This window comes from Octopus bimaculoides, chromosome 12 (assembly GCF_046866305.1).
Source record: "Octopus bimaculoides isolate indiv1 chromosome 12, ASM4686630v1, whole genome shotgun sequence".
Taxonomy (NCBI): domain Eukaryota; kingdom Metazoa; phylum Mollusca; class Cephalopoda; order Octopoda; family Octopodidae; genus Octopus; species Octopus bimaculoides.
The window spans coordinates 50,907,723-50,922,929 of record NC_142939.1 but is presented as its reverse complement, the minus strand read 5'-3'; the positions used below and the strand labels follow the sequence as shown (position 1 = coordinate 50,922,929).

General features: G+C 36.7%; 1 protein-coding gene across 2 annotated transcripts in view; it reads left to right on the top strand.

The window, feature by feature from the left end:
* The window catches only part of LOC106873719 (death-associated protein kinase 1), a 218,266-nt gene that overhangs the window by 95,648 nt on the left and 107,411 nt on the right, over positions 1–15,207 (top strand). For both annotated transcript variants that reach the window (XM_052972187.2, XM_089361056.1), the window contains exon 2: positions 10,674–10,892. In XM_052972187.2, coding sequence (XP_052828147.1) covers positions 10,674–10,892 — 219 coding nt within the window. The remainder of the gene's footprint in view (positions 1–10,673; positions 10,893–15,207) is intronic.

Genomic DNA, 15,207 nt, shown 5'->3' with positions numbered 1-15,207 from the left:
CCACACTAAATCAAGTATGTCTAACCACTGCAACCAAGCATACTAAGACTATAGTAGAATACTGACAACTCCATAATATTGACACTCACCACCACAACGCTTGTCACGACTGTGATCTGTCAATATTGTCTGTAAATTACAAATATTTTACATTGTCTTTCTGTGATTGAAACCATTTGCTTACCTTGGAAGTGTGAGCAATTGGTGTCTATTGGAAATAGGATTGATATGAGATGGTGTGGGATTCTATATGATTGTAGATACCTCAGCAGATACAGACTTCTATGTACACACACTCACACAAATGTGTGTATATGTGTGTGTGTGTGTGCGTGCATCTATACATGTGTCTGTTGCCTCTGTGTACAAGACAATTGTTTGCTCTTGTTGTATTAACACATTTTGTCATTACATACCCTGCAGATAAGACTATTTAAAGAATTGCTGTTTTCACATATCCATCTGCTTGTGTCTTATCTATCTGCATGTGTCTGTCTGTCTCTATTTGCCTTTTTGTGTGTTTGTCTTTCTGATATCAGATTATTATTATTATTATTATTACTATTATTATTATTATTATTTGTGATGTGCACAAATGCTTTACATTCAGAATCAATGTCCTTGATACTGGGTCACAACCAGTTTCCTTAGATATGAAGAATTTTTCTTGCTGTTCCAAATCGAGCAATTATTATTATCATCATTATTATTACTATTAATAATAATAATAATCCTTTCTACTATAGGCACATGGCCTGAAATTTCTTAGGGGAGGGGGATAATCAATTACATCAACCCTGGCGCTCAACTGGTACTTATTTTATTGATCCTGAAAGGATGAAAGACAAAGTCAACCTTAATCCCAAGGTAGATTTGAACACTTGATAAAAAAAAAAAATTTTTAAACTCGAAAGCTCAGTGGTCAGTATGAAACTGTTATGTACAAGTTCACTAGACAGGAAACAACAACAACACTAACAACAATACAGATTTTGACTTAATAGCTATGTATTCCAATAGGTCTTTTATTTCCTTTATCCGTCTTCGTCCAACAGCCATCTCTCTCCCCCCTCCACCCTCTCTCTCTCTCCGTCCCGTCCCCTCTCTCTCTCTCCGTCCCGTCCCCTCTCTCTCTCTCCGTCCCGTCCCCTCTCTCTCTCTCCGTCCCGTCCCCTCTCTCTCTCTCCGTCCCGTCCCCTCTCTCTCTCTCCGTCCCGTCCCCTCTCTCTCTCACAGAGGTAAATTTACCTAAACAGAAGAATTTATTGATGTTTGACACCCAAAAAGTTAAATATTGACTCAGATGTGTTTAATGTTTTCTGCCCGTCAGGAAATGTTGGACAAGGATTTCTCATCCCTTACACCACCACCTACATCACCACCATTACCACTAACTACACCACCACCACCACCACTATCACCCTATCTCTACCAAAGACACTTTCTTTCACCATTCCCACTTTATTCTATATCATATCCCAAGTCTTGATTTTTTTTTTTGTCCTCACTTTGTTTCCCATCACCCCCACCCTTTGCAAACTTTATAGTTTACCTGTTTCAGTCATTAGACTGTGGCCATGCTGGGGCACCACCTTGAAAAATTTTTAGTCAAATGAATCAACTTCATTACTTTTTATGGCTGATACTTATATCAGGCTCTGTTGCCAAACCACAAAGTTACAGGGCCATGCAGTGGGACTGAACCAAGAACCATGTGGTTAGAAATCTAATCTTTGATCTCATTTTGTGTGCTGTGAAGACTTGTCTTTTCTGGTTCTTCCATCCACCTCCTCAGCCAATAGCAATAATTCTTTCAAATTTTTGACACAAGGCCAGTAATTCTAGTGGTGGTAAGTGTTTGTCAATCACATCAATTCTAGTGTTCAACCAGTGCTTATTTTCTTGACCCCAGAATGCTGAAATGTAAAATCGAAATCGGTGGGATTTGAACTCAGAATGCAAGAGCAGAAGAAATGCTGTTAAGCATTTTGTCCAGCATTCTTACGATTCTGCCTGCTTGGTGCCTTACTAATAACAATAATAATACTAATACAATTAATAATAATGCTTCTAGTTTAGGTGTAAGGCTGAGGGGAGGGTGTGGCCATGAAGTGTCTGCTAGAATTTAGTTCCATGTCAGAAACGGTGTTCCATTGAGTCTTTGCTGTATGTTGTTGCTGCTCATTGTTAAATGTTGACTCACACACACACATATACACACACCACACACACACACACACACATACATGCAATACCTTCGTCTCCACACCCACCCACCCACCCATGCAACATCTCTGGGTAATCTAATAGCTGTAACCTATTTGATTATTACCTAGCATCTCCTCCCTCATCCACCATACTGCATCTCCTCCACCCAGTTATTTCTGAATCTCGATGTGTAATAATGGCAATGTTGGTGGCGGTGGTGGTGGTGGTGTTACTTGAAGTGTCTTCAGCATCGGTGAGGGTGGTGGCAGTTTTAGCTTCAACTTTCATTGAGTGTCTCCCAGTCATTCATATCACTTACTGTGCTTGAGATTTGGATGCCTTAGTGTTAATGTCGTCTTATCATATTTGGTTGTACTCTCTCTCTCTTTCTCTCTCTGTCTCTCTCTCTCTCTCTCTCTCTCTCTCTCTATATATATATATATATATATATATATATATATATATACCGGAGTAAGCACATGAAATGTGCAACAAGGTGGAAAAAAGAGTACTCAAATACCAGAGGTAGAGTAATATACTTTATTTAAAAGCAGCAGAAATATAACAAAAAAAACCGTTACTCTGAGTTTCACGTTCCCGTTCATCCGATGAACGGGAATGTGAAACTCAGAGTAACGGTTTTTTTGTTATATTTCTGCTGCTTTTAAATAAAGTGTATATATATATATATATATATATATATATATATATATATGTGTGTGTGTGTTTATGTATATATATAATGAGGGATAGATAGATGCACATATGCACAAATACATGTATTTGTATGTGTGTGGCTTTATATATAAATACGAACACACGTCCATGAAAATTGATAGGATCTGATCTAAGGACAAAGGAGGTGTATGTAAATGTGTGTATATGTAATGTTTTGTGTGTGTGTGTGTGTGTGTGTGTGTGGAGGGGGTGATAAATACATCTGTGTATGTATATATATATATATATATATATATATATGTATATATATATATATATTTGTTTATGTGTTTGTGAGTGTGTGTATGTTGTTTATATGTCTTTGTGTATGATGTGTGTATATATATATATGTTCAGTGTTTTGGTATAAACGACCAAACACATAGCTACATGTACACAGGTGTATAGACCCATATACACATTCACAAAATCTGTGCAAATATTATGATGCATGCTCACTTTCACACACATACACAGGAACATGAAACTAGTCACAAGTCACGAAGTTTCGGTTTCACAGAATGCTTTATTTATTGTATTGAATATTATTTTGTTTCATCTTGTTTGTAAACACAATCATTTACCTAACTGTGTGTGTGTATACATATACATGCATACATTATATATATATATATATATATATATATATATGGACACACATACACACATAGATGTGCGTAGGTGAATAATATCTCTCTCTTTCTCTCTCTCTCTGCATATGTATATATATATATATATATATATATATATACATATATATAACATATATACCTACATATATTCTTGATGCTATTCTACATGCGTAATTGTGTACATACATTTACAAATGTAGACACTTTCAGAAATACACACAAATGCCTACGCACATTAAAATACAAATATAATCGCGCACACATAAACAAACACATCATATACCCATACATACGTGCATTCACACATCCACACACATATATATACACCCAAAGATAATGTTACCTCCACAACTCAACAGTTGCTCATTGGCCACTGTTAGTTTATACGTAAAAAAAAACTTCAATATAGTGTTTCTAATGTGTACATGATGGTGATGATGATGATAAGGATGTTGATGTCGATAAATGATAAGCAAGTAAGGATTCTTTGTTTCACTCCCACAACATTCTCTGTCTGTCTGTCTGTCTTTCTCTCTCTCTCTCCTTCTTATTGCTCTTCATTATCTGAGCCATAGCTAAGGTAACACTCATGACAGGAACATCTCTACCAGTCAGAGATATACCATCCATCCATCCACCCAGTCATTCTCCTCATCCATATTTGGTTAGCTGATCACCTAATGAATGGGTGCTGAAGTTTGCTGAATGAATGGATGGAGGAATGCATTAGTGTGTAGATGGGAAATCAACACACACACTATATATATATATATCGCCCACAATTCCCACAAGCACTTCATGATAGCTCTTGCCGACTTACACCAAACCAACCTAGTGGCGATGTCTTGGTACCAAGGAACATAACCCTTAATTAAATCCCCTACTGTGTTTGTTTCATCATCTTTTCACAGCAACTACAAACCGGATGTGTCCTTTCACCTCCAACAATAGAGAGCAGTCACCATATTTCATTCCATATCAGCTACCTCTGATGAGCGTAAGGTTATATAATCAGATTGTCACCTAACACTCCATTGTACTCCTAGTGCAAAACCAGTTGGTAAGATCAGCCATGGTGGATATATAATACTGTACACTTCAGATGATATATGCACTCTATTGACAAATATATGAGTGCATCTTTTTCCTGTCTTATAGACTTTTAGATGACTTATATATATATATATATATATATATATATATATATATATATATATATATATACTCACACACCCACACACACATAATTATTTGCAGGATATTATTGAATCGAGGTATTTTAATAATGACACCAAGTTATGGCCGAGAATAGCATATCCATGTATCAACAGCATATATGGTCACTCACGACTATATTAATGTACATATATGGATTTGTCCTACCACTTAAGTATGCATGTACATGAACAGATCAATATACTCATCAATATACAAATACATGTATTTGTAAAATCACACACATATTCCGGTATGTATTTTCATGGTTCACTTAACTTCCAGACCCAATGTAGGAAAGATTTCAGGAATAAAATAAGTAAGAACACATTTGTTTTTTTTTTGCTTATATATCAAGAATATACCACCAGCATCACTTAAACAACCTTAACATTAGATTCAGAATTCCTCCAATGCTGGAGCCATGTGTTATAAGCCCCCTATTCAGGATCACAACACATAAATTCACTGCAGCACAGTTTCTTTTCCTCAGCAGGCCCTGCTCTATTTAACAAAATCCTAGGACAAATCAAAGAAGGAAAACATCCTATCATAGGCTACCAATACTGGAATACATCTTAGTCAACAACCACCCCCTACTTGAATGGGCCATAATACCACAAAACTTAACTTAAACAGGAAGTGCATGATTCAGCCATAGAAAATCTGCTTCAATGAATTACATCAGACACATATAAGCATGGATAAGTGGACGTTAAATGAGGATATATATATAGGCTAAATGCCTTTCATGGCACCAACCTTTTCTTGTTTCCCAGCAAGTAATATATCCCCAAGGCCAGACATGTTTTGTGCAGAATATTGGAAATGAATGGCATTCATTTACAACACTCATGCAATACCAAAGACATTTTCTAGGACACTGAAAGTTCATTTTTCTAGGTCACCCTACATTCAGTTTCTAAGCCACAGATAAAAATACAAACAACCAACCAACTTCGTGATAGTTAAATCATTCAATCTTCTCTCAATTCTATCTGTCTTCTCTTGAATTTTTGTATTACATATTTCAAATTTTATTATAATCTACTGATTATTTGGGTGGGGAGAAAAATGTAAAAACAACCAATTTTGAACCACATACTCCATCTCTTTACACTTACTAGACGTTTCCCTGGCAGCCGAATTAAACTGCCACAAAGCATGATGTCTGATAGAAGTCTCGATAGTTCTGCAAATACAATTCTTTCTTTGTTTTATTCAGGTTATCCAGTTGAACCAATTCTTTTATTTTATTTATTGAAAACAATGTGATTGCAGCATTGTATTCTGTGCATGTTTAGAAATTGGGTTGTGTATGTGTGCTTGCATCATGTATGTGTGTGTAGGTATTTTTGTTCGTGTGTGTGTGTGTGTGTGAAATTGTGTGTGTACATCTATATGTCCATTTAAGTACAATATGAGCAAACACATAACTATATGTATATATATAGCATATGTGTATGTTTTTTGTACTTATGTCTACAAACAACGCACACACACACACACACATACATAAGTATATGTATGTGAATAATACATACATGTGTAACTGTATGTGTTATATACATATTTTGTGTCTACAATATGAACACATACATAATAGCATTGCTATCTGAGAATAATGCATATGTCTGTATATGCTTGTCTGTACAAGTGTATACATGCAATTATGTGTCCTGCACATATTTTCTTTCTACATTATGAACACACACACACACACATCAGTATTTTTCTGTCCTATTATCGCCTTCATCAATGCACTTGCCACATTTATCCATGTTAATGTGGTTGAGATATTGCTCCAGTTGGTTCGGTTTTAGACCAAAGAAACACCCATTAATTATGGTGTATTGGATTAAAATGCCACTACTAAATATTCGTCAATAGAACAGCCACAGGTTGTCCATGACATTCCTCTGTTTAACCCTTTTGATGCCAACCCACCTGAGACTGTTCCTGGTTCTATGATGCAAACTTCTTGTTTTTTAAGTGGTTTAAATTAAAAGCCTTTCATGAAAACTACATGTTAATCTGTGTGAGTGTTATTTGAGCGAAAACACCTAAAGCTCCACGAGGCTCCGGCAGGGGGTGGTAGTGAACCCTGCTGTACTCTTTTGCCACAACTTTCTCTCTCTCTCTTAATTCTTGTTTCTGTTGTGCTTGTAATTCAAAGGGTCAGCCTTGCCACACTGTGTCACGCTGAATCTCCCCGAGAGCTACGTTAAGGGTACACGTGTCTGTGGAGTGCTCAGCCACTTGCACGGTAATTTCACGAGCAGGCTGTTCCGTTGATCGGATCAACTGGAACCCTTGACGTCGTAAATGACGGAGTGCCAACAAACATGTTAATCTATGTTCCAAATATTAGCTTAATAATGATGAAAGCAGTGTGCTTCAGCAAAAATATGGTTGCAAAAGGGTTAAACTTTTGCACTCTTCAGATTTCTGAAACTTTGAGGAGTATGAACATCAAATGGTCTAATCTTGAGGATTGCCTGTATGCACACACACACACTCACATGGCTTATGCTCTCTCTCTCTTTCTCTCTCTCTCTCTCTCTCTCTCTCTCTATCTCTTTCTCTCTCTCTCTTTCTCTCTCTATCTCTTTCTCTCTCTTTCTCTCTTTCTTTCTCTCTCTCTCTTTCTCTCTCTCTCTCTCTCTCTTTATCTCTCTCTCTTTCTCTCTCTCTCTCTTTCTCTCTCTCTCTCTTTCTTTCTCTCTCTATCTCTTTCTCTCTTTCTTTCTCTCTCTCTCTTTCTCTCTCTCTCTCTCTCTCTCTCTCTTTATCTCTCTCTCTTTCTCTCTCTCTCTCTCTCTCTCTCTCTCTCTCTCTCTCACACACACACAGTGGAAAACTACTAGAAACAAAAAGACAAACTAATAAATCTTGTGGACTGCTTGAATATACACCCGTGCACACATACTCAAACACATGCATAGAGAAATAGATTATTTCATTTCACACACACACACACACACACACACACACCACACACACACACACACACACACACACACACACACAGAGAAACACTTGAGACCAAAAGCTGAAGTGATATGACTTTGGCAAACAGCTTGTCTCACACATTTATATTACTCTCTCTTTTGAAAATTAATTCATGTCAAACGATAATTTTGTTGTCTTGTACTCCTCTTTATAACCATTGTTGTTATCATTTTATTATCATCACACCAGAAACATGGCAAGGTGACAGGATCTTTAGCACGCTGGACAAAATGCTTGAACAAAAGTTTGAGCACAGAACGTAAAGAGCTGGAAGAGGGGCTGCAAGGTATTTTGTCCGACGTGCTAAAGATTCTGCCAGCTCACCACCTTAATAATATTAATTATTCTTGGGGAGAAGGTGGGCTAGTTGATTACATTGATCCCAGTGCTTGAGGCACTGTAGGTGTTGGACTCCTGATCGTAAGATTGTGGTTTCAGTTCCTGGGCCAGGTGGTGCGTTGTGTTCTTGAGCAAGACACTTCATTTCACATTGTTCCAGTCCACTCAGCTGGCAAAAATGAGCGAACTTGTGACGGACCAGCGTCCCATCCTGGGGGGGAATTTATAGACCATAGAAACTGGGAAACCAACCCTTATGAAAATAACTTTACAGTGCTCGACCACTACTTGTTTTATTGGTCCCAATAGGATAAAAGGCAAAATCAACCTCAGTAGCATTTGAACACACACACTTACACACAATGGGTTTCTTTCAGTTTCTGTCCACGAAATCCATTCACTAGGCTTTGGCTCACCTAGTGCTCTAGTTCAGGAGTTTTCAAACTGTGGTCCGCGAACCACAGGTGGTCCGTGGACAGCAAATACTTTTTATGGGCAATTTGATTTTATATATGTTTTTTTAATCGAAAACTTTTAATTGACAATAAACCTATTTGTTAAATACTGTTAAATAAATAAATGTAAAAATATGTTATTTTAAGCAAATATTTATGTATAAATTTCAGAAGCATTTATAAGGGGGTCCCTAAAGGTAAAGCCAGAAAAGTTTGAAAACCCCTGCTCTAGTTGAAGACACTTGCCCAAGATGCAGCACAATTGGACTGAATCTAAAACTAGGTGGTTTAGGAAGCAATTTTTTCTAACCATAAACCAAGCTTGTACCTCTATGTAGAGGACTTTCGACACAATAGAGAACACAAAAGCCAAAGAAAACACTGAACAAACAAAGTTCACATAACTGCTCTCGATTGCACTGGAAAAATACATAATAAAAATAAGATTATTGAAAAATAACAAAACCTCGGATTTGATTCATTGACAATAATTACAGCTTTAACCCCTCTACTACAGAAAACAGATATATCCACTCAAAATTTCAAAAGCCTTAAGTGTGGAAAGTTGTTTTATAAACCAATCTAGCTTTTGTTAGTGGATGTCATGTTTGAAACTATCTTCCGTTGAGATATGATGTCAAGTTTATTGAGGCTATGGGTTTTTTTTCCTTTTGTTTTATCGTTTTATTTATTTATTTATTGTACATATTTAACAACAATCCTAGATTAAATGGGAAATTTGATTTCACAGTGCGAGGCTTAATAATGGCTAGTGTCTGTTGTTTCTGGCAATGTGAAAGATAATCTTAGGATTAATTTAAAACACCTTGGGTTGTTCTTGTCCTGATCTCCCTGGGTCATAGATAAACGAAAACCAATACATCTGAGAGAGTAAATACCAGTTGCAAAGAGTGACCGAGAGAGTTAGTAATGCTTGACTCAAAGGCCTTAATAGAATCCCATCCACTAAATTTGTGATGTTTGCTGGGTGGTCATTGACTCTTTGTTGAGTTTATCCACTCGTGTAGATAGGTTGATGGACACAGTAATTAATTAAGAAACTAATTTCTTAACTACACATTTGTGATTGTACTTATCTAGTTCAGAAGGATAAAAGCCAAAGATGACCATCCCAGTTGAGATAAACTATTGTTTCCAGTGAGATGATAATTCTTTCTACCATAGGCAAAAGAAGGTGCCAATTTGGAAGAATTGTTAGCATGCTAGGCAGAATTCTTAGCAACACTTGGTCCATCTTTGTGTTCTGAGTTCAAATTCTGCCAAGACTTTGCTTTTCATTTTTTCAAAGTTGATAAAGTAGATACCAGTTGAGCACCGGGGTTGATGTAATTTCAGGTCTTCTGCCTATAATAGAAAGGATATTAGTGGTGATAGTAAAAGTTATTCGGTTCGGAAGGCAGCAGGCTGGTAGAATCATTAGCATGCCGAACAAAATGCTTAGCAGCATTTCATTCATCTTAACGTTCCTCAACATTCTGAGTTGAAATTCCACCGAGGTTGACTTTGTCTCTCATCCTTTTTCGGGGTCAATAAAATACGCACCGGCTGAATACTGGGGTCAATGTAATTGATTAGTCACCCAACTCTAAACTTGTTGGCCTTGTACCAAAATTTGAAATTAATATTTCTTTCGACTCGTTACCTTCTGAGTTCAAATTCCACTGAGGTCAACTTTGCTTTTTATCCTTTCAGGGTCGATAAAGTAAGTACCAGTTGAGCACTGGAGTCAGTATAATCAACTTACCCCACTCCTCTGAAATTGCTGTGTGCCAAAATTTGATACCATTGTTATTATTATTATTATTGCAGTGCATTGAGAAAATCAAGAGAGCAATGGACAAACTGTCCTACAGTATTTGTTCTGACTCTTTACATTTTGAGTTCAAGTTTTGCTGAGGTCAACTTTACCATGGGTGGGGTGATGAAGTAAAAGTAGCAATCAAGTAGAGGGAGAGGGAGGAGGAGTCAGTTGAAATAATCAACTTATCTTTCTCCAGATTTGTGGCTTTGTGCCAATGTTAGAAGTTGTTGTTGTTGTTGTTGTTCTCATTATGTTTTATTTGCTTATTTGCAGTGGCCAGTTTGCTGTGGTGAAGAAGTGCAAACAGAGAGAAACTGGTAAAGAATATGCTGCCAAGTACATTCGGAAACGTCGTGCGGGAGGTAGGAGAGGTGCCAGTATCGAAGACATCAGGAAAGAAGTTGAAATTCTCTGTGAACTTGACCATCCAAACATTGTTCAGTTGTACGAGTGCTTTGAGACAAAGACTGAAGTCATTCTCATTCTTGAACTGTAAGTAGGAATCAAAGAATTATTTTCTGTTATCCAAGAGAGTCTGGTCAATTCCTTCTTTTACCTTATTTCTATTGAACTGCATTGCTTATTTAGGAAAATAATGAAGAGTTTAATAAAATAACTCCTGGCACGTGTAGCCATCTGGTTCACCAGTCCTCAGTCAAATCATCCAACCCATGCTAGCATGGAAAGCGGAAGTTAAACAATAAAGATGATGATAATGAACTTAACCATTATGAATTCGGTGCTTGGAACATAATTTAACATGAAATTCTGATGGAAGGTTTTAATTCAAATCATTTTTTTTTAAATGCTTGCCTCATAGAACTAGGGACAATTTTAGATGGGTTGCTATCAATAGGGTCAACCTCTTTTTTACCATTATACAGAGCTTTCGTTCATTTAATTTTGAAAATAATAAAGAATTTAGTAAAATAACTTGGTCATTGTTAAACTGATGTTTGAAATGACATGAAGGTTTAAAACAAAGTTTGTATTGTAGAGGTAAAGGTGGTAATCTCTAGTCGGCTGGTTAATAGTATGTGCAAATTTGGCTATGTCTGTATGCTAGGGGAATTAAGAAACAGCCAAATCCTGATATTTTCAGCCAAGACCTTCATCAAGGAATTTATTTTTCTTTTCTTAGACTGTGCTTTTCATTTTACAGTGTGTGTTTGGTTGATTCAAATACCTGTGTTCTGTATATAAAAAAAAATTGTACCTGTATAGCTAATATATCTTTAAAGTAAAGGGTAAAGATTCCCTTTGGTCATGATGGACCATGGGATTGCACCAAGAAAGTTCCCCTCCAAGGCACAAGTCCGAGCAAGGTCGTTTATAGAAGACCAGTAGTCACCCAAGCATTTATGGAAGACCAGTTGTCACCCAAGCATTTATGGAAGACCAGTTGTCACCCACACCACCAATATTATCCAAAGGAAAGACAATTACTCAAATCATCCATCATCATAGTTTTAATGTCCACTTTCCCATGCTTGCATGGGTCAGATAGAATTTGTTGAAGCAGATTTTCTACAACCAGATGACCTTTCAGTCACCAACCCTCATCTATTTCCCCATGACCAAGCATGCTTTTACAGAATTTTGGAAACAAAGGACACTCCTTGTATGACATTCATTTATGACTAGCATGAAAGGTCCAGGTATGGAGACAGCAACACGCCCACGCACATGCTCAAGCATTTACATGCATGCTTGTATACAGGTATACATGCATACACACACACATTCACACACATGTACATACATTCACACATACACGCGCACACACACATGCATACATACACACACACAACTTGTGACCAGATAGCCACACTTAGACCTATATATAAATATTCAGATACAAATTTATTTTAATTAGGAAATGAAACTGGGAGAATAAGTTTGTTGTTAATTAATTAAATTGGATTAATGAGTTGTTATTTCTTTGAAATGAGTGGGAGCTCTACAGGAAAATTCATTTAAAATCTTTTTGTTACCAAATTTCTGTTGAAATTCAATTAGTTCTGAAAATAATGAGGAATATAGTAAAATAACTTTATTATTAAGCTGATGTATAAATCATAAATTAGCATGAAATTTTTATGGACGATCTTAATCTAGATAATTTTAAAATTGGAACTTTGTATCATAGAACCAAGAATGGTCCCTGGTAGGTTGGTATCAAAAGAGTTAAATAAAAGCAGTTCTTGGTTATGGAAAGATTGTTCTACCCTCTTCAAAAGGGGGAGATACATTGGATAAAGGATGCTCAGTAGAAGAGCAGAATGGTAGTAGTTATGTCTGAAATCTCTTTAAAATCATAGGTATGCACAGTCAGAACTGACCCGAGTCTAAGCAATAACAACAGCTATTTTTTTCTGCTTTGAGTTTGGATAGCTTATTTCTTTAGATCTAATTAGACTTGTGGAATTTTTAATTCCCATACTAACTAGTTCTAACCAGCACTAATTAGCCTGTAATTACAATTTGTAAAAGTTTCTTATTTTATTTTGTTTGGTAAGAAGCTGCCTATTTTAAGGCTTTAAGGCGGCGAGCCGGCAGGAACGTTAGCACGCCGGGCGAAATGCTTAGCGGTATTTCGTCTGCTGTTACGTTCTGAGTTCAAATTCCGCCGAGGTCGACTTTGCCTTTCATCCTTTCGGGGTCGATAAATTAAGTACCAGTTACGCACTGGGGTCGATGTAATCGACTTAATCTCCTTGTCTGTCCTTGTTTGTCCCCTCTATGTTTAGCCCCTTGTGGGCAATAAAGAAATAAGAATCTGCTTGTTTTGTGTGGTAAGAACCAGTCACATGGTTCAGAGTTCAATCCCACTGCATGGCACCTTGGCTAAGTGTCTTCTACTATAGCTGCGGGCTGACCAAAGCCATGAGAGTGAATCTGGTTGACAGAAACTGAAAGAAGTCCATGTGGGGGTAGGGGACATGTGCTTATGTATGCATCATCATCATTTTAACATCCATTTTTCCATGCTTGCATGGGTTGGGTGGAGTTTAGTGAGGCAGTTTCCTACTACCACATGTCCCTCCTGTTTCCAAGCAAAGCAATATTTTCCCATGGCCAGACATGTTTTTTGTAGACTGTTGTTTTAAATGAACATCATTCAATTCCAATCACATGATGTCAAGACAAGGAGATACAAACACTTATAAAATGACCAAGTCATTGTGTGTGTGTGTGCATGTGTGTCTGTTTGTCCACCACCACCACTTGACAACTGGTGTTGGTGTGTTTATGTCCCTGTAACTTAGTGGTTCAGCAAAAGATATCAATAGAATAGTGTCAATTCATTTAACTGAAAGTGTTCTGTGCCAATGCCATGTAAAAAAAGCATTTATGGTGGTGCCATGTAAAAGCACCCATGCAGTGCCACATAAAAGTACCCATGAAATGCCATGTAAAAGCACCCAGTACACTCTGTAAAGTGGCTGGTGACAGAAAGGGCATCTAGCCATAGAAAAATCTGCCCTGATGTAATTCTCTCTGACTCATGCAAGTATGGAAATTTAGCCGATAAAACAACAATGATGATGATAATGAAATTTGACAATAACCTACAAAATTTTCCCACAAGATTATCTTGGCTGCACAAGTTGATACAGTTGACAATGACCAACCAGGCAACGAGACTTGTATGACCTCATAACAATAACAATCACCTTGAAATTCCTGTTTGATGTGGGGTTTTTAAGCAGCTTATTGGGATCTATTTTAAAACGGGGGCCACATTTTTCATTAATGTTTTACGTAGTGTTTTTGGTACGGAAAGACTTTCAAACTTCGTATACTTATCTATTTTGTGTTATAGAACAGAAAAATATTTTTGTATTCGAATTTATTTCATGTAAAAAATTGTCTTATTTCGATAATTTCAACCAATCACTGACAAGTATTCAATTGTTTACATTTACTCCTTTGGCTGATTAAGCGATGTAAAGCGTATTTAATCTCCATACCTTCGTTTTATTTGCTTTTTTCATTTTAAATTTGCTTTAACCCTAACCCTAAACCCTAGGGTTAGGGTTAGGGTTAATTGTTTCAGAATCGTTTGTTTATGTAGTCGGCACTTAATGTATATCGGCTGAATGGATGTCAGTGATTGGTTGAAATTACAGAAATACGACAACTTTAACATGGAAAAACTTATGGATTTCTTTTTTTTTTTTAAGAAGACTAAGAGAAAAAGATGTTTTATATGACACATTCTACCAGTGTTCCAAGTTTCAAAGTCTTTCGTTAATGAAAAATGTGGCCCCCGTTTTAAAAAAGATCCGCTTATTGTATGAACAATAGTTATGCAGACTGGTTTTTGTTGTATGTGATATTAGGAAGGTTTTTCAATGAGTTACATGACCTAGTTAGCACTGCACTGGACATAACCTTAATGAAAATGACCTGTCTCATCCATGCCAGCATGGAAGAAAATAAATGTCACACTATTGATGATGATGATGGTTATTATAGTCATGATGATGATACTATCTCAAGTTTTTTTTGTTTTTTTTCTTAATTTCTACCTCTGGTTGTTGCCATCTGATCTCAGTTCCCATGGCATTAAACAGTTGTGATATCAACTTCCTTCGACAGGAAGACAGTCATTCATGAAACTGTTACAGAGAATTGACAGTTCTAAAGAAGCAAGATAACCAACAAGGGAGCTGCTACTATATAGTCATTCAATTAACTAGAAATAACAGCTAAGTCTCCTCCTTAAATCAAACTCGGATTATTTTAAAAAGAGAAGAATACTTTAGATAATACAATCCTACATAGTTTTGAAAAGACTAAC